Raw genomic sequence first — 26,873 nt, 5'->3', positions numbered from 1 at the left:
CTCTCACATCACGAAGCCGAAATAAGAAACTAAGGAGAACAAACAACATGAACACTAATACAATACATCAACTTAAAATTTTGCAAATCACTTTGTATGAGTCCTTGGGTAGCTACTTATACCTTTGATCGTCAACCAACTACTAAATCGAATACCTTATATTCATTTCTTCTATATATCAAATTGAGAATTTCACTTTGCATATGAGAACTGTGCATATTGATACTATGGTGGAAATTATATAGAGTAATGATCATTATAAAATATTTTAATGATAGGATACATTTTCACATTGCAAATTCATTAATTGAAATTTCTCATCACATTTATGTTATATATTTTTATATTGTTTATATCTATTTTATTTTAATTTGTGATGAAATTTAAACATTTATTTATCTAACTTTTTAATTTATTTAAATAGAAGTTTACTTTTTAAATTATTGTTTTAGCTCCATATGATTTTAATTAAGACATGAATATATTTTTGTCATACAATAAACTTAAATATTTTCTTATTTATTTAAAAAGATAATAAAAAATAAATATCTCAAAATTAATATATATTTTTTATTAATTCAGATATTTAACTATTTGAACTTAATAATTTTGGAGGGCAATCAACGTTGGTTCAGTTCAGATTATAAGAATTTAGTAATAAATGGAATTGGGCCACCCGTCGACGCCGCGTCGTGGGCTCATCAGCTCTGTAGCTTTCCTCTGGGAGGGTTAAAACAGAGCACAGGGCGCTACATTTTCCCAGTCGCTTTGCCTGAAGACCCGAAGCCGAGAGAGAAGGGCAAGACCGTGCCCCAGCTCACCTCCTGTGTAGTCGCAGCTCGATTGGTCGTGCGCTCTCGGGAAGGGCCAGTAAACCGAGGGACGGAGCGGCTCTAAGTGGCGCAGCAGAAATCGGATCGTCTCTAGCTCTATCTCCGGCAAAGTTTGCCCCTCTTTCGTTACCACGGTGCATTTTTGATCTGCGGGGCTCAGTAGAGTACGTTCTTGTTCTTCTACTTTTGATTTCTCTGATCGATCCCGCGGTTTTGTTCCTTGGTAAGCTTTAGGTGTTTTGTGGAAGGGGACTGGAAATTGCTTGTAGAAGTGTGTGATTTGTAATTTCCTACTTTATTTGGGTGCCTTTTTAGTGTTATCGTCTGGAAGCTCTGCAGGGAAGTCTGTTGATGGTTAAAAGTTTCTATATCTGGGATCGAATTCCATTTTTGAGTCATTTCACGCCCTCTTAATATAGACGTGCTAGAATCTATGATTTGGAGCTTAGAATGTAGCAGAGAAAAGGCTGGTTGAAGGTTTGGAATTTCCTTATCCATATTATTTGACAGTATGCTTCAGTTGAACATTTCGAGCTTCTTCAGGGTTGACATCGGTTGTTTCTCGTGTGAAATCTACAAGTCTGATTTTTCCCCTAGGCGCTATTGGTTTTCCTTGAAGCTTTTGAACTTGGACTTTTAGGTTTTTTGTTGTCTCTATTGAGTCTCTTGCCCTCGTCCACTTGTCCCTCAATGAGGAGAGAATAAACCGATGGTTTCCTTCCAGATGGGTTTCTGCCCGCCCAAAAATTGCCACCTTTGGTTTTTCTTAGTGAGCTAAGATATTTTTGCCCTTAAAAGCAGCTTCTGGGAAGATGATAGAGTGGGCATCTACAGTTATAAAAGGATCTAAGAAACGCAGTGCCATGAGTGTGTTGCTTGATCATGGAACTGATGCAATGACTGATCAGTTTGATGGCTCAAAAGAGGAGAAAGATATATTTACAGAAATCTTCAATTTAAGTGCGCCTGACAAGGTAAACAACTATCATGTTGCTTCAAACATCTTGAATTCCCCAAAAGATGAGAACATCCAATCAAGATCATTGGCTTCTATGATTTCTAAGAGCTTGGTTATGACTACTTATGTTTCCCTTAGAGATTCATCCAGCAATACTTCCCAGCCTCAATGTATCAGTGAAAGAGACATTAGTCGCTCCAGATGCCTTTTGGAGAGCTCTTCCACTGGTTCTGTTTCTGATCATTGTGATGTTCCAGAGAAGAGGATGAATTTATCTATCGAGCAACACAATCAAAAGGGTACACACAGTTCCAGTCTGTCAGTAACCAGTAATCCATTGGTTGACCTGGGTCAACTACAAAATTCATCAAGCATGTTCATCCAGCATCAAGAGCAATTGCAATGCCTTGTACTGGAATCATGTGGTCAGGGTGTTCTTTCTAGTTTCTATCTCTCTCAAACACATGAAGAAATTGATGCAAGTAATAATATGGATGATGATGTTGCTCCGGATATTGAATTCAGAAGCCAGGAGGTGAGAGATGCTAACATAATTAATGAGGCTAAATCCATCACATCCGTCACATCCCCAGTTTCTCAAGAGAGTTGTGCTTCTGATCTTTTGGTAATAAATTCTATTAGCACTCATGTTGAGACACCAAAAATACCTACATGCATGAAACAATTGAACATTGTGAAGTCTGACAGAATAGAGGTTGCATCAAAGAAGGCATTAATTAGGGACCTTCCAGAACGCCTATGTTCACATGCAAACTGCCTTCTTACTGATACAGGCTGGAAAATTGCACCTCGTGTGAGGAATGACAGAGCTAAGTTGGCTTCTTACTATGTACCACCAGAAGGAAAACCTGTTCTTACTTCACTCTCTCAAGCCTGGAAGACATGTGGCCGGAGACTTCATTCTAGTGCCACAATCTCTGATAAGAATTATGAGGGGGGAGAATGGGCAAATATTGGCCAATTTTGGAGTGATTTGACCAACACCTTGTTTTACATTGATGAAAATACTCAGCCATCTAGAATGTCCATTTCTCACTTGAAAAGGTGGCAGCTTCTTGATCCATTTGTCGCCGTTGTTTGCATCAACAGGAAGATTAGTGTTCTGCGAGAAGGAAAAACTCTTAAGGCTGTGAACAGTTGTACTTTTGTTTTGGCTGATGAAAATAATAATGTCGCGGCAGATGACAACGTTGATAGAGTCTCACACCTGGGAATACTAAATTCAAGGTCAGGAAGTTATTTGAATCATAATATTCAACTAGCTGGCCATGATCAGCTTCTGATAACTGCAATTCCTAAAAGTCAGAAAAAATCCCAGAATTGTTTAGATTGGAAAATGAACGCCCAATGCGATCAACAAAATTGGAAAATTTCCTGTGCTCCAGGAGTCGGACGAGGAGATCTTAGTAGTCTATCAATAAGCAAAGGAACTAACATGCATGATACTACATGCCTACATCCTAGTTGCAAGGAATTGACTAATTCATACAATACAGTATGTGGTTCAGACAGTATATCTATATTTCCGGAAGACATCTACTCCACTTCTACCAAAGATTTTTCAGTTTTTGAATTTTCAGTTGATGAATCTCTTCCATATGTCTTGGAAACACCACTAGCCAATGGCCTTAAAGCTTGCAAAGCATCTTCTTTTGAAAAATCTGTGTGTCAGCAAGTAAGTAGTAGACCATCCAAATGTAAATCTGATAAAAAGGATTTAAAAGAAGCAAGACAAGAAAGGACAATAATTTCTGCAAAAAGGAGAGTATATGGCAAGCATCTTTCCAAATTTGTTGGCTGTGATACTCTAGACCTGCCTAGTCATGAGAATACAGCTAATAAACTGGAAGTAGATGAGGAACACTTGGAAATTCAACATTCAACATCTAAGCCAGGTTGCAATGGTGTGATTCCTGTTTTTGACATGCACAATTTTTTTACAACTGAAAAAGCAGCCATTGAGAATAAAAAATCTAATGTTCTGGATTTTTCTTTAAGTCAAGCAAGTGGTTCTGGTAAGAAGATACATAAGAAGTCCAAAAAAATATCTGACATCAAAACATGTAATGTTGATGATACATGTTATGTAAAATGCACAAAGGCTTTAGGCTCCCATTTTAATCAGAAAATAAAAAATGTAAAGGGCAAGAAAGAAAATATTGCCATGCCTTTTCAGAATAAAGCAGAAGACTCACTTGTTCATTCCAATGCTGATGCTTCATGTACTGTTGGGGAAACACCTGACACACAAGGCTGCCAGATAGTTGCAAAGTCAAAGGAAGCTGAAGTTTGTAAGAAGAACAGATGGAAGAGACCACGTGGGTTTCGTATTAATGACGATGATCTTCTTATTGCAGCTATTATCAAAAACAAAGATTACGTGACATGCATTGATACAAAGGGCTCCAAGCTAGGAGTTTCTCAACCCAAAAAATTGAAGAAACTTGAAAGCCAAAAAGGAGGTTGTAAATTGCTACTGCGAACACCTGGCAAAGGTGTGTTGTCAAAAGATGGGAAGGAAGTTATTTTGGGAGCAAGAACTGTTTTGAGCTGGTTGATTGAAAGAGGTGTTTTATCCCTGAAAGATGTTATACAATATAGGAACCTGAAGAACAATGACTTGGTAAAGGATGGGTTGATTACAAGGAATGGGATTCTATGTAGATGCTGTGATCAGATATTCTCCTTGTCTGCTTTTAAATGTCATTCTGGTTCCAAACTCCAGAAGCCGTCTTCTAATCTTTTCCTGGAGTCAGGTAGATCATACACCTTATGTCAACTTCAGGCTTGGTCTGCTGAATACAAGGTGAGAAAAAGCCACATGAGAGATATGGGACTTGAGGAGGTGGATCAAAATGATGATACCTGTGGATTCTGTGTAGATGGTGGTGAACTAATATGTTGTGATAATTGTCCGTCTACTTATCATCAAACATGCTTGACCATGCAGGTATTTCACTCTTACCATCCCTGCCTTGTTTTAGTACTGCATTAGTTATTGAATCATAATATGGTTGCTAGTATTATTCCACTTCATACATAGTTTTTTTATCAAAATTCTGTCTTTTTACTGCATTCATATTTTCAGAATGTTTGTGTACAATGTGAAATATGTTATATTTTCAAAATATTTGAAGAATATTATATTGTGCTTGCTTTTTTTTTTTTTTGCTTATGTTTTGTGAGAAATCTTGTAACTGAGTCAGTAACACCCAAACTATGATTCAAAATATAACAGTATAACACCCTGCCTTGTTTTAGTACTGCATTAGTTATTGAATCATAATATGGTTGCTAGTATTATTCCACTTCATACATAGTTTTTTTATCAAAATTCTGTCTTTTTACTGCATTCATATTTTCAGAATGTTTGTGTACAATGTGAAATATGTTATATTTTCAAAATATTTGAAGAATATTATATTGTGCTTGCTTTTTTTTTTTTTTGCTTATGTTTTGTGAGAAATCTTGTAACTGAGTCAGTAACACCCAAACTATGATTCAAAATATAACAGTATAACCAAATGCTTGCCGGTTCTTCATTATGAGAAATCCATAACCTGTTCATTGCTTGCAGTTTTCTTTTATCTGAGTCAAGTTACAGTTAAACCTCAATTCAGATATCAATTTTAAAGTATCATGCTTAAGTAATGTTGCTTGAGAACCAAGAGGAACAATCATGTGATGTGTCCAAGATGTCTGCAGTCCTATACCTCCCAGTCTATAATTTATAGGGTATGCAGTGTGACATATTTTACAATTATATTGAAATACTCTTGTAAGAAACTATTTAAAATTAAGCTTGGAACAGACTCGTCTTAAAATTAAGCTTGGAACAGACTCGTCTAGGATCCTAAATATTGAAATGAACTAAAGAAAATGTTGTAGAAGCACATTTATAGACACATGAGAAATATAATCTACATAATTCCCCAACTGATAGGATTCACACTTAAGATTCTTAATTAGACAAGCTAGAATCATTTTTGAAGAAAGAAAAACTTGGTTGACTAACGCAACTATGAATCTGCTGAGGAAGTTGAGAATTTTTCATAAGATTAGGTCAAGGTGTAGTTAGTTGATATGAGTAGATATTACTAAGGTTTACAATCTCATGATGTGCTGGAGTCTAATAATACGACTTTGATATTGTATTCTACCGTGCCAATATAGTTTAATAGCTTATTGAGTCTAGGGGGTATGGAAGCACGTTAAAAGCCTGCTCCATTAGGTTTGTTTTGTGTGTTTTTTATATTTTGTTGCATATTTTGTTTTAGATCACTATCTTGTAGACAAAGTGATATTCCCCCCCATACCACACTGGTTATCCAATTACACATACTCCAACAGTATGACATCATTGCGACAATGTGATCCCCTGTTTCCTTGGGCTTTGGTTGGAACCATGGTGTCATCCTTAAGGGTAAGGAGCACCTTGATCTGGATTTTTGGATGAGATGCACCTTTACTAGATGTATCTAGTGGGGAGGACATTTTCCTCATTAAGTCTTAGCACTTTTTAGTCTAAATATAGCAAAAGAAGTTGAATAGGTAGAAGTGCTAGGTGTTTTCATGGTGGTTGTTTATGTGATATGCTCTAGTGTGCTCGTAGATGTGATGCTTGTTGGGTGTTCATAGCAGTGATGAAAAGACATCGAGAGAGGATATTAAGTATCAATGAAAACTTGGTTTTGATACCTTAGTCCCTTCTAAGGTTTGAAATCGAAACCTTGATAGGTTCAAGATGATGTCATCAATACTGTACCAATGTCGGAGGTGTGCCATTTGAGGAGCTTTAGCAGAGTGCTTCTTGTCCCCGGTGAGAAGACAAAGGCGGATAAAGAAGTACAAGGTAGAGGAGGAGATGAACTTGGCAGCAGAAGAGGTGTACTAAAACCCGTTTGCTTCAGTTAGAGTCCTTATGGCATCTTGTTGCTTGCGGAAGAGGAACTCAGTTTTGTTTTGCATAGACACAGTGTTGCTAGGACATCATATTGTGCATTCTTGCATGTTGGTTGGAAGGCAAAATAAAACATTGCATTCGTGCCAACATGCACAAAACAGAATTTAATTCCCTAGTCCCTTCCACCTATATGTGTTATTTATAATTATTATATTATAATCCTTTTAACACAGTATTCACAAATAGGTTCCTAATTTTGAAATTTGGGTAGCTAACAATGCATTTATAAATTGGGGATGCATCAAAGTTGCTTTTTTTCTTACCTTCTACTATTGTAAATTATAGTTTTAAAATTAATGTATCTGATATTATGCATGTCTGAAACATTTTGAGGTGCTTTTGTTAATTACTTTTCTGTTTAAAATCATTTGTTAATCACTTCCCATTGATTGTGAAATAATAACTCTAGAATGCTATCTTGTGCGACATGTCTTTGCATGTATAGGGTTTCTCCATTAGTTTATGTAAACATTTTGTTCTTTTATCTGCTACATAGTTGGGACTTCAGGAATCACTACATTAGAGGTTTAGTTTTCACAGTTCATCATGCCAAAATGCCTGTCTTCACATGTATAGGGTTTCTCCATTTGTTTATGTAAACATTTTGTTCTTTTATCTGCTACATAGTTGGGACTTAAGGAATCACTATATTAGAGGTTTAGTTTTCACAGTTCATCATGCCAAAATGCCTCTTATATAGTCATTGAATACCATATAATGATATATTAGTTCATGCAACTTAAAAACAAGTACATGATTTAACAATTATTATGCAATCAGAATTACATAATTCACTAATATAATTTTCAGAATCATGTTTTGTTCAAAACATTTTTCATAGCAATTGTTAGGAGAAAATTAGAATTGTTTTCCTTAGTGCCTTATTAGTGAATTCTTAGAAATGAGGCTTTGTTTGGGCTTTTGCAAGCAGTGGGGGTGTATTGGGTATTTTCCCTAAATTTATTTTCAAAAAGGAGGCTTCCAGGAATTTATTTTCCATGATCAAATCTTAAATGACATTTCTTCTATTCCCATTTAGGATCTTCCAGAAGGAAGCTGGTACTGCCACAATTGCATTTGTAAAAGCTGTGGGAATGTTGTGAAAGCACCAAAAGAGAATCCTAGGCCTTTGGCTGTGTTGGAATGTTCACAATGTGAACATAAATGTGAGCTCTTCCTTAGCATATCACTTTTTAACTAATATTCGTTTTTCATTGTGCTGAGGTGTTGGAGGGGTAAACCAGATTGTTTTATTTCTGCATGAATGATGCTTTTCTGAGATTTAGCAACCTGTGCTTGTTACTTATTTTTACTGTATTTTAAATTTCTTTTGCCTTCACTTTATAGTTTTCAAAGGCCTTTTGTGTCATTTCCAGATCACTATATCTGCATAAAGAAAAAAGATCCAAGCATTGGAGAAGTAAAATCTGGTTCATGGTTTTGTGGCGAAAATTGTGAACAGGTAATTTTAAGTTTCTAACTCATAACTGTGGGAAAAGAGTCTGATCATTTTATTAACAGTTTGTTATTTTTGATAAAAGAATCTTATGTTACTATGATATCTGCATATGATATTATGGTAATGAATGGCAGTGCAATTAGATTAAATTCCAAACTGAAATTGTTTAGCTTTTATAAGCAAAATAGAATTTCAATATATGAAATATATAGGATAAGATAGAATAGTTAAGATGGACATGAAATCTCGTGCTATATCAGATGGTATAGGAGGAATTGTTGTTCCACTCGTTGATCGGCACGACACCGACACTACTCCGTGAGGCCTCACGCGAGACCTTGCGGTTGTGCGAAGGTTCGTGAGGCCCTGCATCCTCGTGTGATGCCCTACGACCTCATGTGAGGCCTTGCATGAGACCCTGTGATCGTGTGGAGGCCCTATGACATCGTATGGGCCCTGTGACCGCTTGGAGGTCCAACAGCCGTGCGGAGGCTTTGTGTGAAGCCTCGCAGTTGCGTGGAGACCCCACGACCTCGCGAAGGCCTCATTGTCGCATGGAGGTCTCGTGTGAGACGATCACGGCCGCCAAGGCCATCCTTAAACACATGGAAAAAATTATTTTTTTATTTTTATTTTCTTATTCTTTTCCTCCTTAAATATATGAGAAAAGATTTCCTCCTTAAACCAGATTTAATTTAATTTAAACATTCTTGATCCTAATAATTGTATTTAGATTTTAATTAATCCTAAATTTATTTTTACTCAATTCTAATTTTTAAAATATTAGTTTAACCTAGTAGTAGGTATTTATAGTAATCAAATATTATAATTTTTTTAATTAATATATTTTATATTTAAAAAATATCAAAATCATATTGGCATGATACGATATAATACCAAAATCGTATTGTTTCGATCATAAATCGAAACTTTAATATGACTCAAAATTTTATACCAAGAGCAAAATATTGCAAGGAGGTCTCGTGTGAGATCATCACGTCCGCAGAGGCCACTGAGTTTTCAATTTTAATTTTTTGTATTTTTTAATTGTTATTTTAAAATTTTTTAATGGTTAATTCTTTCTCTTTCCTCTTCATATTTTAATTTTTTAAATTCTTTTCATCCTTAAACACACAGGAAAAAATTATTTTTTATTTTTATTTTCTTATTCTTTTCCTCCTTAAATATATGAGAAAAAGATTTCCTCCTTAAACTAGAATCAATTTAATTTAAACATATTTGATCCTAATAATTGTATTTAGATTTTAATTAATCCTAAATTTACTTTTACTCAATTCTAATTTTTGAAATATTAGTTTAACCTAATAGTAAGTATTTATAGTAATTAAATATTATAATAATATTTTTTAATTAATATATTTTATATTTAAAAAGTATCAAAATCGTATTGGCATGACACAATATGATACCAAAATCGTATTGTTTCGATCATAAATCGAAACTCTAATATGACTAGAAATTTAGTTCCTTGTATAAAAACAGAGACATACAAAATTGTGTGAATTATAGGGGCATTAATGTAATAAGTTATTTATGGAGACCAAAGTAATTGAAAATCAATTTTGGATTCCTGTTTGAAAGATTGACGATAGAAGCTATATATCTTCTTCGATAATTGATTGAAAATTATTTAAGAAATACGGAAGACTTATATATGGTATTTATTGTCCTAAAAAAGTTATAACAGCCCTGAGAAAAATTATATGAAGAATTTTAGAAAAGAAAGGCATTAGCGTAATGATATTAAAATAATTAAGGATATGTATAAGGATGTAATGACAAGAGTGGATAAGATTAACTGAAGCATTTCCTATAAAGATAGTGATATCTCAAGGATTAACTCTAAATCCATATCTTTTTATCTTAGTCATGCATGAATTCACTCGATACATCTAAGACATGTTACCATAGTGCATTTTGTTTGTAGAGGATATTGTTTTAATCTTAGCTAGAAATACTAAAAGTAAAAGTTTTAGCTTAATAGAGTAAAGATAGAATATACATGAAAATTTAAGTTTAGTATTAGTGGATGTTGCAAGACAATTGTTAAGATAGGAGTCGATGAATTACCTATAATCAAGAGATTTAAATATTTGGGATTTTTTTTTTGCTTTTTTGTAAAAGGATGGAGGGATTGATAAAGATGTTTTACATAAGATGCAAGTAAGATGATTGAAATGAAAGAGGGATTCAACTGTTCTTTTTTCTTTGTGATTGTAAGCTACCTCTAAAGTTTAAAGAAAAGTTTTACAAAATGGTAGTTAGATCACCTATGTTATATATAATTGAATGTTGGGTTATGAATAAGCACACGAGCATAAGATGGGATGTTAAAAATGGATATGCGGATGGATAGATAAGAATTGAGAACATTTGTGAAGGAAAACTCCGAGAGATGCATTTAAGATATTATGAATATGTATTTAGGTGGCCAATGAATGCTCCAATTAGGCGATGTGAGACCATGACAAATTCATTTATATATAGATAAGGATATTGTAGGCGATCGAGCTTGATGGTGTAGTGTAGGAGGATTCATATACCCAACCCAACTTTGTAAAATAAATAAGCATTAGACTTGGTTATTCTTAGAATATGGATTAATAATTAATTTCGTATAAGAAATCTCCTAATGTCGATGACATGAGATAATTTTAAATTCAGGATGCAAGAGGTGAAGAGGATAGATAAACCAATAAGATTTTGGGCGAGCACCAATCCTTTGAGCTATCTAAACCACTCGCACCATTGTCTTACTCACTAGGAGCAACCAAAACAAGGAAAACTTAAATTCAGGCTCGACAAGGATTGACATGAAAATGAAGATACAATTATTCTTTAGTAACTTGAAAGAACATCCAAAAAAGAAGGTAATAACAAACATTGATTTCCCGCAAATAAAGCAAAATGAAGATCTGATAATTTCTCATCCATTTGGAATGCCACCACATATTAGATGAAAAAAAAACCCATACATTACCAATGTGACGGTTCTATAGCTACTTATGCATGGAAATGGCAACAAAAAAATGTGCTGACAAATCATCTCACAACTTGTAGTCAGAGTCGGTTGGAAATTTGAAGATTAATTAGATTTTTTTTAAACAATTAGAGATGTTAATTCTAATTTAAAAATTGGGGAGAATTGGATTGGATAAAAAGTCTACTATGTTTTTAGAATTTAAAAGTTGTTAAAAGTTTATTATAATTTTTTAAAGTACATTAGACTTTTGGAAACTCTGTTATAATTTTTAGTGATAAATTAGGCTTTTTTAAAGATGCAGTTCTTATTTTGAGGTTATATTAGTGGTTAGGATTCATGTAACAGATTCATTCTTCAATTTATAATATTTTTCTTTTGTGAGATTGAGAGTTTTTTTCACTGTGATTTTTTCTTATTGTATTATAGAATTAATAATGATGGAAACCAATTGTTTAAGCTTAATAATTCGGTAGGAAAATCATCTGTATATGTTGTTTATACGGCATAGAACATTCATAGAATCAGTATTGGAAGCATCTTAAAGACCTGAGCCTTGTTAATTTACTCACAGATCTGTAGCGTGATTTAACATGATCATTCTCAACAGATCAGAAAAAAATAATCCAAAACTGTTTATCGCATATCAAAGGCATATCTTTTCCTATTTGTTTTTGGAGTGATTGGCATTCTGTTAGGCTGGACGTACTAACTAGGCATATAGAATTTTATGTGCTTAGAATTGTGTAACAAGATAATGTTGATGAGATTTAAAAGATTATATATTTGTAACCATTATTCTCTTGTTACTACTATTTGCTTCTTATTTCTTGTTTATCTATATCATCTGTCACAATCTAGTGGTGTTAGCAGATTTATCTGGGTCTGCGTTCACGTGTTGGCATATTGGATGGTCTTGCTGATGGATTTTCGTGGACAATTTTGAGATGCAATCACGATGATCAAAAGATCAATTCAACACAAAAAATTGCACTCATGGCAGAGTGTAACATGAAATTAGCTATTGCCTTGAGTATTATGGAGGAATGCTTTCTCCCAATGGTAGATCCAAGAACACGCATTAACATGATACCACATGTCCTCTACAACCGAGGGTGAAACTTGTCTTTTCTTGTTCCTAAAACATTTCATATTTCATGTTTTCAAGCTTGGACACTGCTGTGGCATTTTCAGTCATTTGCAGTTGACTTTTTTATTTTTGATAATTCATCAATCATATAGTGTGATTGATAGATTATGAATATAATTTGGTAGCAATTCATAACCATATTTCCTTGAGCAAAAAACTTGAGGAAGGTAACATGGATGTGAAAGACTTCCCCCAACCTCGCTTTTTAAGTTTGAGTCTGCCAGCTTTGTAATATTTTCTTTACTGTCCCAGAGTGATGCTGATTGTGTCCGACAAGTTCTTTCTTCAGTTTAGTTTCTTCCTGCCAGCTATTAGCAATTGGACTCTAATTAATAGTCTTCCAAATTATCTTTGATTGGATATCTGAACCAATGAAATTCAACATAATAAGGACTAGTAAATATCTTGTTATTGTCCATGTTTTATCCTTTTCAGACTACAAAAAATAACAACTGTAGTAATTTGAGCATGAACATGAATATTTAAGATGGGTAGAAAATTTAGCATTTCTTCTCCAAGTGCCTATATTTCCTGTCATGGTCTCAAATAGTCAAAGAATTGGCATCTTTTGTTCGTATTCTACCTAAACACTGAACCATATCACTTACTAGTTGTTAATATAAGTGATACTTGGTGATATGGAGCATGGCACCATAGTTTGTCATTACAGGCCTTGCCTGACAATTCAAAACTGTATCATTTTGGGCTTTAAAAAAAGTCTGGTACCACCTCCTCTAATTATACACTAAAACTAGGTACCTATGTGAATTATAGAAACTTGGTTATTCACCTTTGCTTGATTCTCTCTGTTATATGTATGATTATAATGGTTTTTTACTATGTAATTTCAATCAGTGTATTTAGCTGTAACTCATCTTATAGTGAACTCATCACCTCTCTAAGAAAAAACTTATGCTGGATGCTTAGGATTTCCCAACTGCAATTGAAAACCGTTGATTTGTCTACTTCTTTAGACAAGTGTGTAAACCTGACTAAAGCACACTGTTGAAAAATTCTAAACGGACTCTTTAAGTATGTGATTCCATGATTCTGTTATTATTATATTCAGAGTTATTCTTTTGAAAACTCAGGGAAGTATTTGATTTCAAGAACTGGAAAAGTGACAGTAATACAAGTACAAACTTATCATTTTGTTTTGTAACTTACAGTTTTGTTACAGTTATATTACAGTAAACTAGTGGTTCTGCTGCCAATGTCAATCTAAGATGCACAAACATAATCTGGGTTCATAGTGAAGTTGTTTGGAAGGCAAGTAGTTCCAAGCCACACATCTTTTTCCTGCTATTTGATAGTAGAGCACTGGCTGGCTCATGAACATTAGATGTATGCTTTACCCTTTTTTCTGAAATGTTGGTTTCTTGCTACTAACTTGAATCGTTATTGCTTTCTTTTACTGATTTTAATTCTCATTTGACCATATGAATTGATTAAACATTATATTTTACATAATTCTTCAATTTTTGGGATCTTTATTCCCGTCATTTATTTTGTCAGTATTCCTTTGTGTTGTTCCATTCTTCATAAAATTTTGCTTCCAGGTCTAACTTTACCCGCTTGAATTACCAAGGATTTTATACTGTAGTAATGGAGAAGAATGATGAAATAATATCAGTGGCATCACTGAGGTAATTATAATAGCAAAAACAGTTCGTTCAAAGATACTTTTTGGTAATTTTTTTAGTTTAATTCCAAGTGAGAATTCTAGGATCCATTCTTTTGAAATGAAAATTCTGCATGATAAATATTTGGGAGCATCTACTTCTTGTTTCTTATTGGTTGATGAAAATTATTTCGATGTGGAATAACTCTATGGTGTTGTCACTGGTTGAGAATGTTTCATGGGCCGCATCCCAAATTTCTTTTGCTGATGAGTAGAGGAGAAAGTTTTCTCCTATTTCGGTGATCATGGAACTAATAAGCCATGACATGACAAGGTTGTTTTCTGTTTTCCAATTTCTAATTTTTGGGTCACCAGCAACAGGTTCGACGGCTGCCCCCGTGGGATAGTCATCGCGACCACGACCGGTCACAAACATCATCATGGACTGGGACTATTGAAGATAATTGTGACCATCGAGTTTGTGACCAATATTGAGGGCAAAGGAGGAGTCGGCTGGTGTTAGTGAATTGCTTGATATATTGGAAGAGACATGAGTGCTTGTGACAGATGAATCGTCGAAGGTTTGGTTGGAATAGGCCATAGAAACTGAGACAGACGAAGAGAAGAAGAAAGGAGTGTTGTCATTGCAAAGGAGAAGACAACGTCGTTGTAGTTTAGGGCTGCAGTTGTTGGCGGCAGAAACAGCGTGTCCTAGGTTAACCTAGGCTCTGATACCATGTGGTTTTTAGGAGAAAAAGAGATATTTTATTCATGAGAATAGGAGAGACATAAATACATGAGGTATTAGCTAAATACAAAAATTCTAATTAATAGGAAACGAATTAATTCTAATTAATAGGAACCAAATTGTGTGATTGGTTTCCTATTGATTACAAGATAGCTATAAATACAAGATATTAACAGCTGTAGCAGAATCATCTAAATTAAGTTAGCTATAAATACAAGATATTAACAGCTGTAGCAGAATCATCTAAATTAGGATAGTTTGATTTTCCACAACAAGTCTTGCTTGTGAAATGCTTTCTGCTATAAGAACCATTGGATACATGACTTTCTGTGTTTCAATTATTATTTAATCTTTTGTCTTTTCAGAATTCATGGTAATACAGTGGCTGAGATGCCTCTTATTGCAACTTCAAGTGAGCATCGACGACAAGGAATGTGCAGACGGCTGCTTGATGCAGTTGAAAAGGTACCATACTGGTGCATTGCGGTTTCACTGTTTTCTTTCTGGACTGACTATATGATTTGAAAGAGTTGTCTGTGTTGTATTTCTGCATTTTGTGCTTCTAAAGACATTTAAATTTTGAATAAATATTCTTTTTTCATTTTTGTTTAATGGCAGTTTTCGATCAAATATTGAAGACCCTCATATAATTGGAGAAACAAGCTGTAATGTTCTAAGAAGAGAGTTCTACTTACATTTCCAAATTGTGAATGTCTATATACTATACCAATAATATCTTGCTAAAGTGGTGTTTTGTAACTAACTACTAAGCTAATTGTCATGACCTGAATGACTCTCTTCCTAGATGAGAGGGGAATCACTTAATGTTAGATTATTCTATTAATATTACATGTACCAAGTATCAGTCCATATGACATAATATTACAGGATGTATGCACATGACTCGAGCTAAAGTTGAACATAACTAAGAGCATATAACACTAAGAATAATGAGACAACTTTACTTTCAAATAATTAAATACAAATTTAAATTGTTTGAATACTATAATAAACGTAAAGAAAGACTAGATAAACAAGCCAAATAAAACCAAAAGAAATGCATAGATAGCAAAATGCTAACAGAAACATACACTAGACTCCTCAACGACTCCAATGATTTGGGTAGAACATGTTTTATGGTGACAAATGTTTTCGTTTAACACCCTTAGCACTTGCCTATGGTAAATGAAGAGGCAAGACTTTTCTTTTGGTTGATGAACAATTTTCTTTTGGTGATAGATATTTGTGACATCCTTTAAAAAGGGCAAAAGTCATTTTCTGCACTCATCCACATGTGCTTATCACTATCAATGTAGATTGCTTTTAACTTCACCTTTTACAATTGTTTATGCAGGCTAATTGATTCAGGAAAGTTGATTGAGCTCAGTGATTCAAGTCTGTCAAGTGGGTCAAGTAGTGTGGGTGGGTCGAGAAGGCCAATTGATTCAATTGGGTTGAGTGGGCAATGTAGGTGAGGCGGTGTGAGTAGGCCAGTGTTGATTGCCCCAGGTGGGCTGGGTACCGAATCACTTAGTTCGATCTAGTTGAGGTGGATAGTGACATAGATGATCCATGCAGTCCAATCAGGATAGGTTGGTCAGGTTAGGTGCACCATTGGGTCAACATCCAATTGTTTCAAGCGGATACGCAGTGTGGATGAACCCAATGTCAATGCAATCAGACAGCTTAGCTTAGACTGGCCAAATTGTTTAATCAACCTAGGCTGGTGAGGGGGAAAATATTTTCCTGTATGTGCATCAAATATAAGAAATATTTTTCAACCTACATTAATGATTTATTTCTTTTTAGAAAAAAGATTTCATTTGAAAATGTTTTCCACAAATAAGTTATTTTCATACAAACAAACAAAATCTGGGTCTCTAATACTTATTGAACACAACCTACACACAAGCCATTAATCTTCCCTTTTAAGGGTTAAACAAACAATTAGACCCTAGAACACTAGAATAATATATTTAAGCAATTTAATCATGGTGAAGTATTTCCTAAGTTACCATGGTATAAACCATAATTATTGAAGGAACAACCTAACAAGGAGAAAGGACCATACCACAAGTGAAGTGCGCTGAGATTGAATTCGCAAAGGAAAACACCAAAGGACACCTCATTTTAGTCAGTTCCCTAAATGAGAAACAGGGGTTTAGATTATTCTATACACAGGAGGGCTAAGGCTTATTTTAGACGCATGAAGGCCTATCCTTATCACTCTTATTATTACTCCCACAGGAATAAGGCACAAGAAATGTTTTTGACTGCCTACCACTCTGATTGTTCCATCAATGGTGATTGAGAGGAACAAGGAATTCAAGCGAAACTCAAACTGAAAATAGGAAAGGGAAGCATACTTAAGATCGTAGAAGTGAAATCACACTGCTTGCTCACTGATGGAATATGAGGAAAGGGACAGTCATTGCTTGTTTCACAAAGGAAATAAGGCTCATGGGAGATGAAATCACATCGATCACTAGAAACAGATGTGGTCAAGGGAGGCAATGATCGGGTTTTCTGATGTCCAATTAAGTTACCATGGCACTGGCACTAATTTGCAAGGGGAAAGGGTTTCAGGGAGAAGTGGATAAGCTCGCCAGGTTGCTGAGGAGATGAAGTCACAAGGTGGGAGGAAGATATGGCTTGATTTCTTTCCAGAATTGTGAAGACAAAGGGGCATTTCAATTTGGGGAAGGGATGTGTTCTAATCTCCGGGGGAAGGGATTAACACCTAACGGGCAGTGGGTTATCAGGTATCGGTTTGTAGATGTTAATAGATAGAACACTAATTCTTTTGCTTTTGGTCACTGTATAAATGTACATATAATATTTGATATGTATTTTCTAGCTTTGTGGCATATACTGAAGTAATCCCTGGCATATACTGAAGTAATCCCTTTGTCCAAGATGGCATCCTCTGTTTATTTCATCAGCTTGCTTTTCTGTTCTTAACTCAAAAATAGTCTCTGTATGGCTTTTTTACAGACACTTAAATCCTTCAAAGTCAAGATGCTGGTTTTATCAGCTATACCTGGTCTCGTGGAAACATGGACATCACATTTTGGTTTCAAGCCAATTAGGGATACTGAGAGGAGGCAGTTAAATCATGTCAACTTTATGTTGTTTCCTGGAACAGAAATGTTGATCAAGAATTTGGAAGATACAACTGAAGAAACTAGTGAAGTTATAGGTGATAACAATTTATAATTAGATATCTTCTATATTTGTGCTAGCAATTTATCTAATATTGGTAGGCTTTCCTCAGCTCCTATTTCTTGAATTACAATACTAAGATACAGAGTTGCAGGATCAGATGGCGCTTCTTGCTCAAGAGTCGGCCAATTTTCCTGTTGTGATGGCACTAATAAAATTGATGTGGGAATTACAGTACAAACCAATGAGATTTCTGGAGATGACACAGATCGTGGAGCTTTTATCTCAACAATGAATGGAACTCATCAAATAGAACATAACTGGCAGCAGAAGGAATTATTTATACAATTGGATGACACTCCTAACTCAACATCCAAGTCTGATGATAACAAAGCAAATATCTCTGAGTCATTCTGCATAAATGTTGGAAACTTAAACAATCAAGTAACTGGAAAATTTAATAAAATGGAAGAGGACGCAGGGATTTTGTTCACTCACTTGAAGTAAATTATAGTTGCTTGTCTGGTGGAACACAACATCAGTCACCATTATTGGAAATTCTAGGTATTAAGGAGATGCAACTAAAGGAGTTCAGTGGTTGCAAATTTTTGGCATATTACTCCATGTTCCAAGATGATAGTTGATGGTTTCCTGTGATTGCATCCAATAATGACGTGTGCTGACATGAAAGTTCAATGATAAAACACTCATATATTTGACAATTTGTGTGCTATTCAGGTTCCTGTTGGATTATTTTCCATCAAAATAAAGATATTTTGTCGGGGGAGTATCAGGCTATTCTGATTTATAAAACAAGCTCATCTAAGGGGTTGATATGAAGCTAATACTGGAATCATGCAAAGTTCAGAAAACAATTTCCTAATCTGCAGACTAGCAAGGATTGAAACTGATGATCCAGTTACTGCAAATTCTTTGAAACATCAATTCAAGTAATGGTTCAGAAATTTAGTTTGCTACAAGTGGAGGCTGTAATGTATGTAGTATTTCCCATCCTACCAGAAGTTGGCTTCAGTTAGTAAGGGAAGCAGCAAAATAAAATTGTTTGATATGCTTTCACCCAACCATTTTAAGGGCCTATTGTTAAATATCCGTAGAAAGCAGGTTATGAAGTGCTATCACTGCTCTTAATTAGCAACTTTAAGAGGTCTTGTTTAATACTTGTGGGATTTCTTTCAGAAGCTATGGGCCATTGGCTGGCTATGCAACAGTTAGTTTAATGCAGAGAACAATGAGCATAAATAGGACTGATTGCCTTTTTCTTTTGCTTTCTAGTACCTTCATAGCCTGCTAACAAAATTATAGCTAAGGTGGTGTGACTTTGTACAGATTGTTTAATGGCTGCAACAACATACTTCCTAGTCCCAGTGTGAAAGCTAACATTAGGGAATTCAATGATTCTGACTCATCTTGTGGAACCTAAGTAATTTGGGAGCACTGAAGACTGTTGGCTGATGAAAAGGGATTTTAACTTGGAATTGCGCTACTGAACACAACTTTCATGATGTCTCTGGGTTAACAGGAGAGGGTTACTATGTCTGCTAAAGCGGAAGCCTACAACTGTGCAGTTCTCTTTTCCATTTATCTTTCTGTCTCTTAACCTACATTTAGTTTTTTTTTTTTTGTTTTTGTTTTTTGCTGTAACCAGTGAGTGAACATCCCTATTTAAGCTTGTAATACTTAGTGATTGCAAATGCTAACTGAATCACTGATACAATACCGCTTTGGATTAGATTCAAATCTCAGAATGAGATCCAGACATAATGTGAAATATAGGGTGTATATTATATCGTCAGTTTGCCCTCAGCAACCTGATATGATTATTGTTACTAACTACAGAATTTGGAGCACAAAGGATGGATGATATTTTTCTTACAGGATCTTGATTATTATTATTTTTAAATTGGCTCAAGATCTAATCTAAGAGTTAGATCTTGATTATTGAAGCAAAATTAACAATAAGCATTTTATTTTCCAAGAACATTTCCAATCATCTTCTAACTAAACTACGTTATACACAAGAGACAAGAAAACTTCGGTGCCGGCGTATATCGTAGTCAAAGTGAAGAAATATCGGTGGAGAGGAGCGACAACGTCGCCTTCTCCGGATCCCTCTTGGAAACCGACGACAAGCTGGCCATCGACTGCGATACGCTCGACAAGGGCGGCGCCGCCGGCGAGGAAACCTCGAAAACACTGGCACTAGTACCCACACTACTAGTGGTGGTAGGAACAGGCATGGAACCATCCGTGACCTTGGGAGCAGGAGGCCTCTCGATCTCCAAGACCCCTTCCAGCATCTGCACCACCTTCCCCATCGAAGGCCTATGCGATGGCTGCTCCTGGATGCACCAGAAACTCACCATGATCGCCCTCTCCAGCTGCTCCATGTCCACCTCCTGCTCGTTCAGCCTCTTGTCCATGACGTTGCCCACCCTCCCCTCTTCGAACTCCTCGTAAGCCCATATAGAGAACTTTTTCCTGTCGGTGTCGTCGGCGACGTCGAAGTTGCGCCGGCCGCTGACGATCTCCAGCAACACCATCCCGTAGCTGTAGACGTCGGACTTGGAGGTGATGGGGAGATTGGCGAGCCACTCCGGCGCCAGGTAGCCCCTGGTTCCCCTGACGCTGGTCAACGTCCGCTGCCGGTGGTCTTTCGGGTGCACCAGTTTCGCCAGCCCAAAATCGGAAACCTTCGCCGTGTAATTTTCGTCGAGGAGGATGTTCTCCGGCTTGATGTCGCAATGGACGATGCAATCCCGGCATTCTTCGTGCAAGTAAGTAATCCCCTTGGCGGTCCCGACCGCGACGCTGAACCTAGCGGGCCACGGTAGTTTACCGGCCGCGTCGCCGGAGAAGAGGACGCCGTCGAGGGAGCCGTTCTTCATGAACTCGTAGACAAGAAGACGGTGCCGGCCTTCGGAGCAGAATCCGATGAGACGGACGAGGTTGAGGTGGTGGGTGCTGCTGATGGTGGCGACCTCCATCCGAAACTGCTTCTCGCCCTGCTCGATCCCTTCCAGTTGCTTCACGGCGACGGGGGTTCGATTGGCGAGGACGCCCTTGTAGACGGCGCCGAATCCGCCCTCGCCCAGTTTGTCCTTGAATTTCTTAGTACTTCTTTGCAGCTCGCGGAAGGAGAACTGAACAGGGGCGCCGGAGGCGTACTCCAGGAGGGCGTACTGCGCCGACGAAGGCCCGTACTTGGCGTTGTTACGGCAGAAGAGCCACCAAAGGCCCCATTCGAGGAGTATCAGACAACAGATTGTGGCGAGGATGAGGACGGCCACGAGCCATGCCCTGAGCTTCGATGATTCCGAGTGGATTTCGGTCGGAGCGGAGACGGGATTGGGGAGCACCGGGGCGCAGACTTTGACGTAGGAAGTGCTCGGGAGGGCCGTGGACCGATAGCCGCTTACGAAATTTGAGACCTTCAAGTAGCAGAAACCAGAGCCGTCGGCTAGCGCGGTGGAGGCGACGCAGGATCCACCGGAGAGGCAGTTGAGCCGGCAGGCGGTGATGCCGACGAAAAATTGCTCCGCGGAGATCTCCGGCGGGTAGGTTAAGAATTGGGTGTGGAGAAGCTCCAACATGGTGGAGTTGCCAGGGCAATCCTGGATCTCCGTCCGTCGTTGGCAACCCCGACGGGGGTTGTTCGGATCCACGAGATCGAAATTCTGGGAGGGGCACTCGCAGGTGGGCGACGTGTTGTTGTAGCTGCAGATGCCCATGTTGCCGCACCATCCGAAGACCTCGCACTGGTCCTCCACGGCCGACCATCGCTCCGTAGCCGCGTCGCTCCCACCGACGGCGGTGTAAACCCTAAGGTTTCCGTCGGAATCCAGCTTCAGAAATCGAATAATGTCGCCGCTCTCGCCGTAGTCGCTGCTGTAAGCGATCGCGACGGAGGTGGTGAGCGAGGGATCGGTGAGCGACAGGATGCCGTTGGATTGAAGGGTCAAAGAGGGGGAGGTCAGGTTGCGGGTGAAGGTCGAGTTGAATCCCTTGTTGAAGTAGGAAATAGTATTCCTCCAGATGAGGGTTAGGTTTCCCGTCCGGTCAAGGGAGAAGGTGTAGTCGCCGGAGCGCAGAACCTGACCCAAGGTAAACCTTTGCAACTGGAGAATGGTGTCCGTCGGGTTCCGGAAGCTCTCCCAAACGTCGCCGGTGGAATTTCTGAGTACGAAGTTGCCGTCGTCGCCGAGGGCCGCGGAGGAAACACCTCGCCCCGTGGTGTTGGACTGCCAAACGACAGCGCCGGAGCCGTTGACGAGGCGGAGGTCGCCGTCAGAGCGAAGCTGGAGGGAGGCTCCAGAGTCGACAGCGGCGCCGCCGGCGCTCCACACAGGAACGCCGCCGGAGAAGGTGATAGCGGCGAGGAAGAGCGAGGGATCATCGAGATCCGAGATGAAGCCGAGGGAGAAGGCGCCGTTGGGGGACGTCCAGGAGGAGTTGATCGACGGAGTGAGGGTCGCTCCCAGGGCGACGTCCTCAGATCTGGCGATGGAAAAACAACCGACGAGCAGCAGCGACGACAGCCACAGCGAAACAGGGGAAGGTAAAAATGGCATCTTTTTACGCAAAGGTAGCAGCTTTAGGCCCCCGGATCTCATCGCATCACAGCCTGGGAAATACTAGGAAGTGAAATCGAAGAACGCCAGGAGTCGGAGGAAGAAGAAGAAGAAGAAGAAGAAGACGAATTGGTGGTGATTGGCCGAGGGAGCACGGCGCTCTGTGGTCAGACTTCTGCGGTTAGTCGGGAACGACTTGGTCCTCCTCCGCGATGGGGACTCCGACCACCACCGTCGGATCATGCGGCCTTGACTAAACTTGCGATGGATTGCGAGAATTCCACAGAGTTCATCGCGTGGAAGAAGACTAAAGAAGCTGTGATTTACCACTCCTTCCACAATTGGATCTTTTTCTTCTCCTCTGATGCGGATGGGACACGGGAAGAAGAGGGGATTGGAAGATGGTGGTGGGCCTGTGAGTTTTACTGTGATTTTCTATTTCAACGTAGACTTGTAGTGGCGGCTGATCCGACGAGGACCAGCTGCTCGCTGAGAGGCGGGGAATTACTTTTTTAGAAAAAAAAAAAGAGTAAATTAAGAAACGTCGTTTTGCAGGAAATTTTCTTTATATTAAAAATTAATTTACAGTGTTCTCTAATTTAAAAAATGAATATTTGATTAATTACTGTAGCTCCGGGACAGGAGAAAGAGAAAGGGCATTAATCATACATTAATTTCAGTCGAGGGTACGTGCTGTCACGCTGCTGATATTAAACTGGCAACCTACCTAATTAAATGAATTGGCTCAAGCAGTGAGGGACGAGGAGGGTAGTGGTGCCTGGAAAACGCACAGCGTGTCCGTCGAGATGGACTGATGGGGCTGGAATGGTGTGGTCGTGTTGGGTTATAAAATATAGTATTTATTCAATTGAGCATGCAGATTTTAATATTATCTATAAGATTTATAGATTTAGTCCGATTATAACTTGATTAAATTAATTATCAATTTTTTGAACATGCTCCCTATCATTTTTCGGGCTGGATATGGCCCTGTGGTTCAGTGTTGGGTTATAAAATATAGTATTTATTCAATTAAGCATGCAGATTTTAATATTATCTATAAGATTTATAGATTTAGTCCGATTATAACTTGATTAAATTAATCTTAAATCAATTTCAATTTAAACTAATAAAATTTTTATCTCCATAACCCGTATTAAAAAAGTTTTATCTCCGCACCATAAAATTATTATCACATCACAAATCAAAAAATTTACACTACATCTATTTTAAAATATTATAGTTTGTCACTATTAAATTGATTAAACAAAAGTTCTTTCAAAATTAGAGATTACGTCCAACAATTTAATATTTTAAATTATTGTAAAAAAAAGTTCGATAGATTTTAATATATTTTAGCTTTGAACAAAGATAATAGATCGGATTAATAATACAACCTCCCCACAACACTTCAACTACCAAATAACATATATTATGTGATATTTTTCCTAATTAGAATTTTTATAATCTATTGATGCAAATATAATTAATATCAATTCCACAAACGCATTAAAAAGAGGTAAGGATTGTTGGCATGTGTGATGAGGGAAACCCAATATAACTCAATTAATCAATTAAAATAAAATTTTCATTGAACTAACAATCAAAAAGTGAATTGGATTCCATTTTTACTCACCGCGCACTATAACCTTCTGAAATTGCATTCTAGGTATTAAAACTGAGTCTAAGCTTTCTCAAACTACAATTTTCAACCACAAGAATCCACGATGATTGAAGAAATTCGTCACACAACTCTGATGAGAGAAGAGTGCCAATGGGTGTATTTTAATTCTCACGAAAGTGATATCAATTGATAGGTTAAGTCAAGAGCTTTCTTATATGGTGAATTTCAATTTTCTGACAATGAACGGTAGAGAATCGATCGGTCAAAGTGACGATGAGGATTTGAGATTATTTTGAGAAGAAATAGAGTGAGAAATGAATATAAATCAGACATATTTTAATTTTAAAAAATGTATATGGTTTAATAGTGATGTTGAAATGGGCTCATCGAGTAGGATATAGCTAGTCTGGATTTGGTCATCCCATTTTTATATTGTGACAAGTGCCTTTAGGACATAGTTGAGTTAGTTACGATGGAGTATAGTTGCTGAAGTGAGTAAGGATCGAATCTCAGCAAAGCCGAGACAATGCCCTTCTCCGTCATAACCAACTGTAACTTCCTGATTTACCTCCTCACAGATGATCATGGGATTGACTGTGTGAAGTCGCTAGAGTGATGGATTCCACCTTCTACTGAAATGTTGTGATGAGTAGAGACAAATAGTAAATTAAATAGGTTGTGCTATGCATGACCTATGAGTGCACCAAGCTACATGCTTTTGGTCCAATCATGCACTACTGAGTTAGGAGATTTTAGTGTAATGTAATTATGCCCTGAGTGATACTATTTGCTAACGTGTTTGACATAGTATTTTACGTTAGATTTTTTTTCTTACCCTGGTGGCCGATAGAAAATTTCCATGGGATTGGATCGGTCACCTCCAGAGATAGTCAATAGGGCTAACTAGGATTTATCATTTTTTTACATTAGATTTTCTTGTATTACTATTGTGTACATGGAGTTTCCAACAACTTTGATGCGGTGCAAATAGTAAGGATTATGTGGTAGGACTCGATTAACACAGAGTTATGTGGCATATTTCAAGACTTAGACAATGCAGATATCGAGGGCTTGGTCAATATAAATATCATCAATCTCCGACCACGTGAGTTGATCCAACCTACCGAGCTAATCCAATCTGCCTAGCCAATCCGACCTCTCGAGTTACTAACTTCCCGATCTCTCAAGCTAGATCGACTTCTTGACCTCTCAAGCTAGACTCTCAACCTTCCGACTTCTTAACATGCGAAGGAACAAGCTTCTCAACCTTCCGACTTCTTAACATGCGAAGGAACACGGTGGTTACAATGATACTCTTTCATGAGGTGCATCCGTTAGTCTTTTCTCTAGGAGGTATGTTTCTTGAACTTCTCTCCTTATACAAGGTAAGGAAAGAGGATGTTCGAAGGGAGGCGATTATCTCATATCTTGAGTATTTTATCTTTTGTTCTTTTTTTTTTATTCTATCCTTTAATATTTTTCTCCTTTCGATTATATTTTTTTCGGACTCCTTGATGACTTAGGGATTAGAGGATCTCGTCGGATAATTCTCGATGAACCTTCTAACACGTGTTATTCTCCACAGATTCGCCACACCATCAGAAGAAAACGAGGATAATATTTCAACGTCATCATTCTTTATTGTGAGGTGGATTTTTATCGCCATATCATTACAGTGAGATTTCTGATCCGGAACAAACTTTGTAGAATGTGTATGGAATTCATGCAGCTTGTGACTCAGTGAGATATATAGAGTTGTGCCGATTCACTTAATACAACCAAATTGGTTTGACTTGATGGCTCAAAAGTTTATTGGAGTTCAGGGAAGGTGATATATGACATCTGAAGAACAACAAGATGAGGAGCATGAAGCTAGTTTAGTTTAATAACTTTGATGTAAGCAAGAGGTGAACTTTATAGGGACATGGGAAGCGGATTGAGAATTTGGTGCATTCGAGTGATTGAGGATGGTGAAGGATGACATGTAAAGCAAAGGGTTTGATGTATCAAAGGAACTGAGGATCCGATAGAAGGTGATTGGATAACGTACGTAAAACTACAATGACCTAAAGATAATGAGGTATAAGAGATTCTGTGATACAAGCTTCAGATTCATGCTTTTGGCTTAAATAAGCTTGATTGAGAGCCATCAACGTGGGAATATGAGTTTCTGCTCGTAGTTTAGGCATGGGCTTAATCTCAAAGGAACATAAGGGAATATGATGTATAAGGACGTACTTCTTAGTCCATTAGAATCCTATGCTCGAGTAAAACACTACTCTTTATTTGAATTCAGTGAATATTAGTTCAATTAGAGTCAGTGTTAGGTGGCTGAATATGGTTTGAGTTGAATGGATCCTCGAGGAGTCCTAGTGATAAGTTTGAATGCCGATTCCCAAGTCCAGGTGCAGTTCTTGCAGTTAACATGCAACTGTTACGCCCCGGGAGACGGCTTTCAGAGAAATTTCGGCAGCATCTCCCTGTAACAATGGACTTTCCCTGTATACATACACATAATAAGGCCCACACGGCCAATCCATAACAGGCTATGGATTTATATATATAACAGAAATAAATGTGACTCACACGGTCACTAACACATCCTCCTGTAATATCACATCCACGCATGTATATATATATATCAAATCCGAACAAGAATTCGGTAAACAACTCGAAATGGAAATCAGAAATATATCGACAGCGGAAAACTAAGTACTGAAGTGGAAAACAGATTCCAAAAGGAA

At 37.5% G+C, this 26,873-nt stretch overlaps 2 protein-coding genes across 2 annotated transcripts; one reads left to right on the top strand and one right to left on the bottom strand.

Annotated features, from left to right (window-relative positions):
- The first annotated feature begins 739 nt into the window (after window positions 1-739).
- Window positions 740-19,685, top strand: LOC141831832 (increased DNA methylation 1). The gene is made up of 8 exons (XM_074719233.1): window positions 740-4,762; window positions 7,815-7,941; window positions 8,152-8,237; window positions 12,109-12,350; window positions 13,945-14,031; window positions 15,120-15,219; window positions 17,749-17,953; window positions 18,071-19,685. The coding sequence occupies exons 1-8, from the start codon at window positions 1,646-1,648 to the stop codon at window positions 18,421-18,423; spliced, it is 4,317 nt and encodes a 1,438-aa protein (XP_074575334.1). The 5' UTR covers window positions 740-1,645; the 3' UTR covers window positions 18,424-19,685.
- A 198-nt stretch (window positions 19,686-19,883) lies between these two features.
- Window positions 19,884-22,687, bottom strand: LOC141832273 (G-type lectin S-receptor-like serine/threonine-protein kinase At1g34300). Its single transcript, XM_074719769.1, has one exon. It carries the CDS (start codon window positions 22,545-22,547, stop codon window positions 19,992-19,994), a length of 2,556 nt encoding a protein of 851 aa, XP_074575870.1. The 5' UTR covers window positions 22,548-22,687; the 3' UTR covers window positions 19,884-19,991.
- Window positions 22,688-26,873: the final 4,186 nt, after the last annotated feature.

This window comes from Curcuma longa, chromosome 7 (assembly GCF_044706935.1).
Source record: "Curcuma longa cultivar G26 ecotype Majalengka, Jawa Barat chromosome 7, ITB_CL_G26_1.1, whole genome shotgun sequence".
In the NCBI taxonomy this organism is placed as follows: Eukaryota; Viridiplantae; Streptophyta; class Magnoliopsida; order Zingiberales; family Zingiberaceae; genus Curcuma; species Curcuma longa.
The sequence above is the reverse complement of the archived record's forward strand: the minus strand, read 5'-3'. Positions and strand labels throughout refer to the sequence as shown.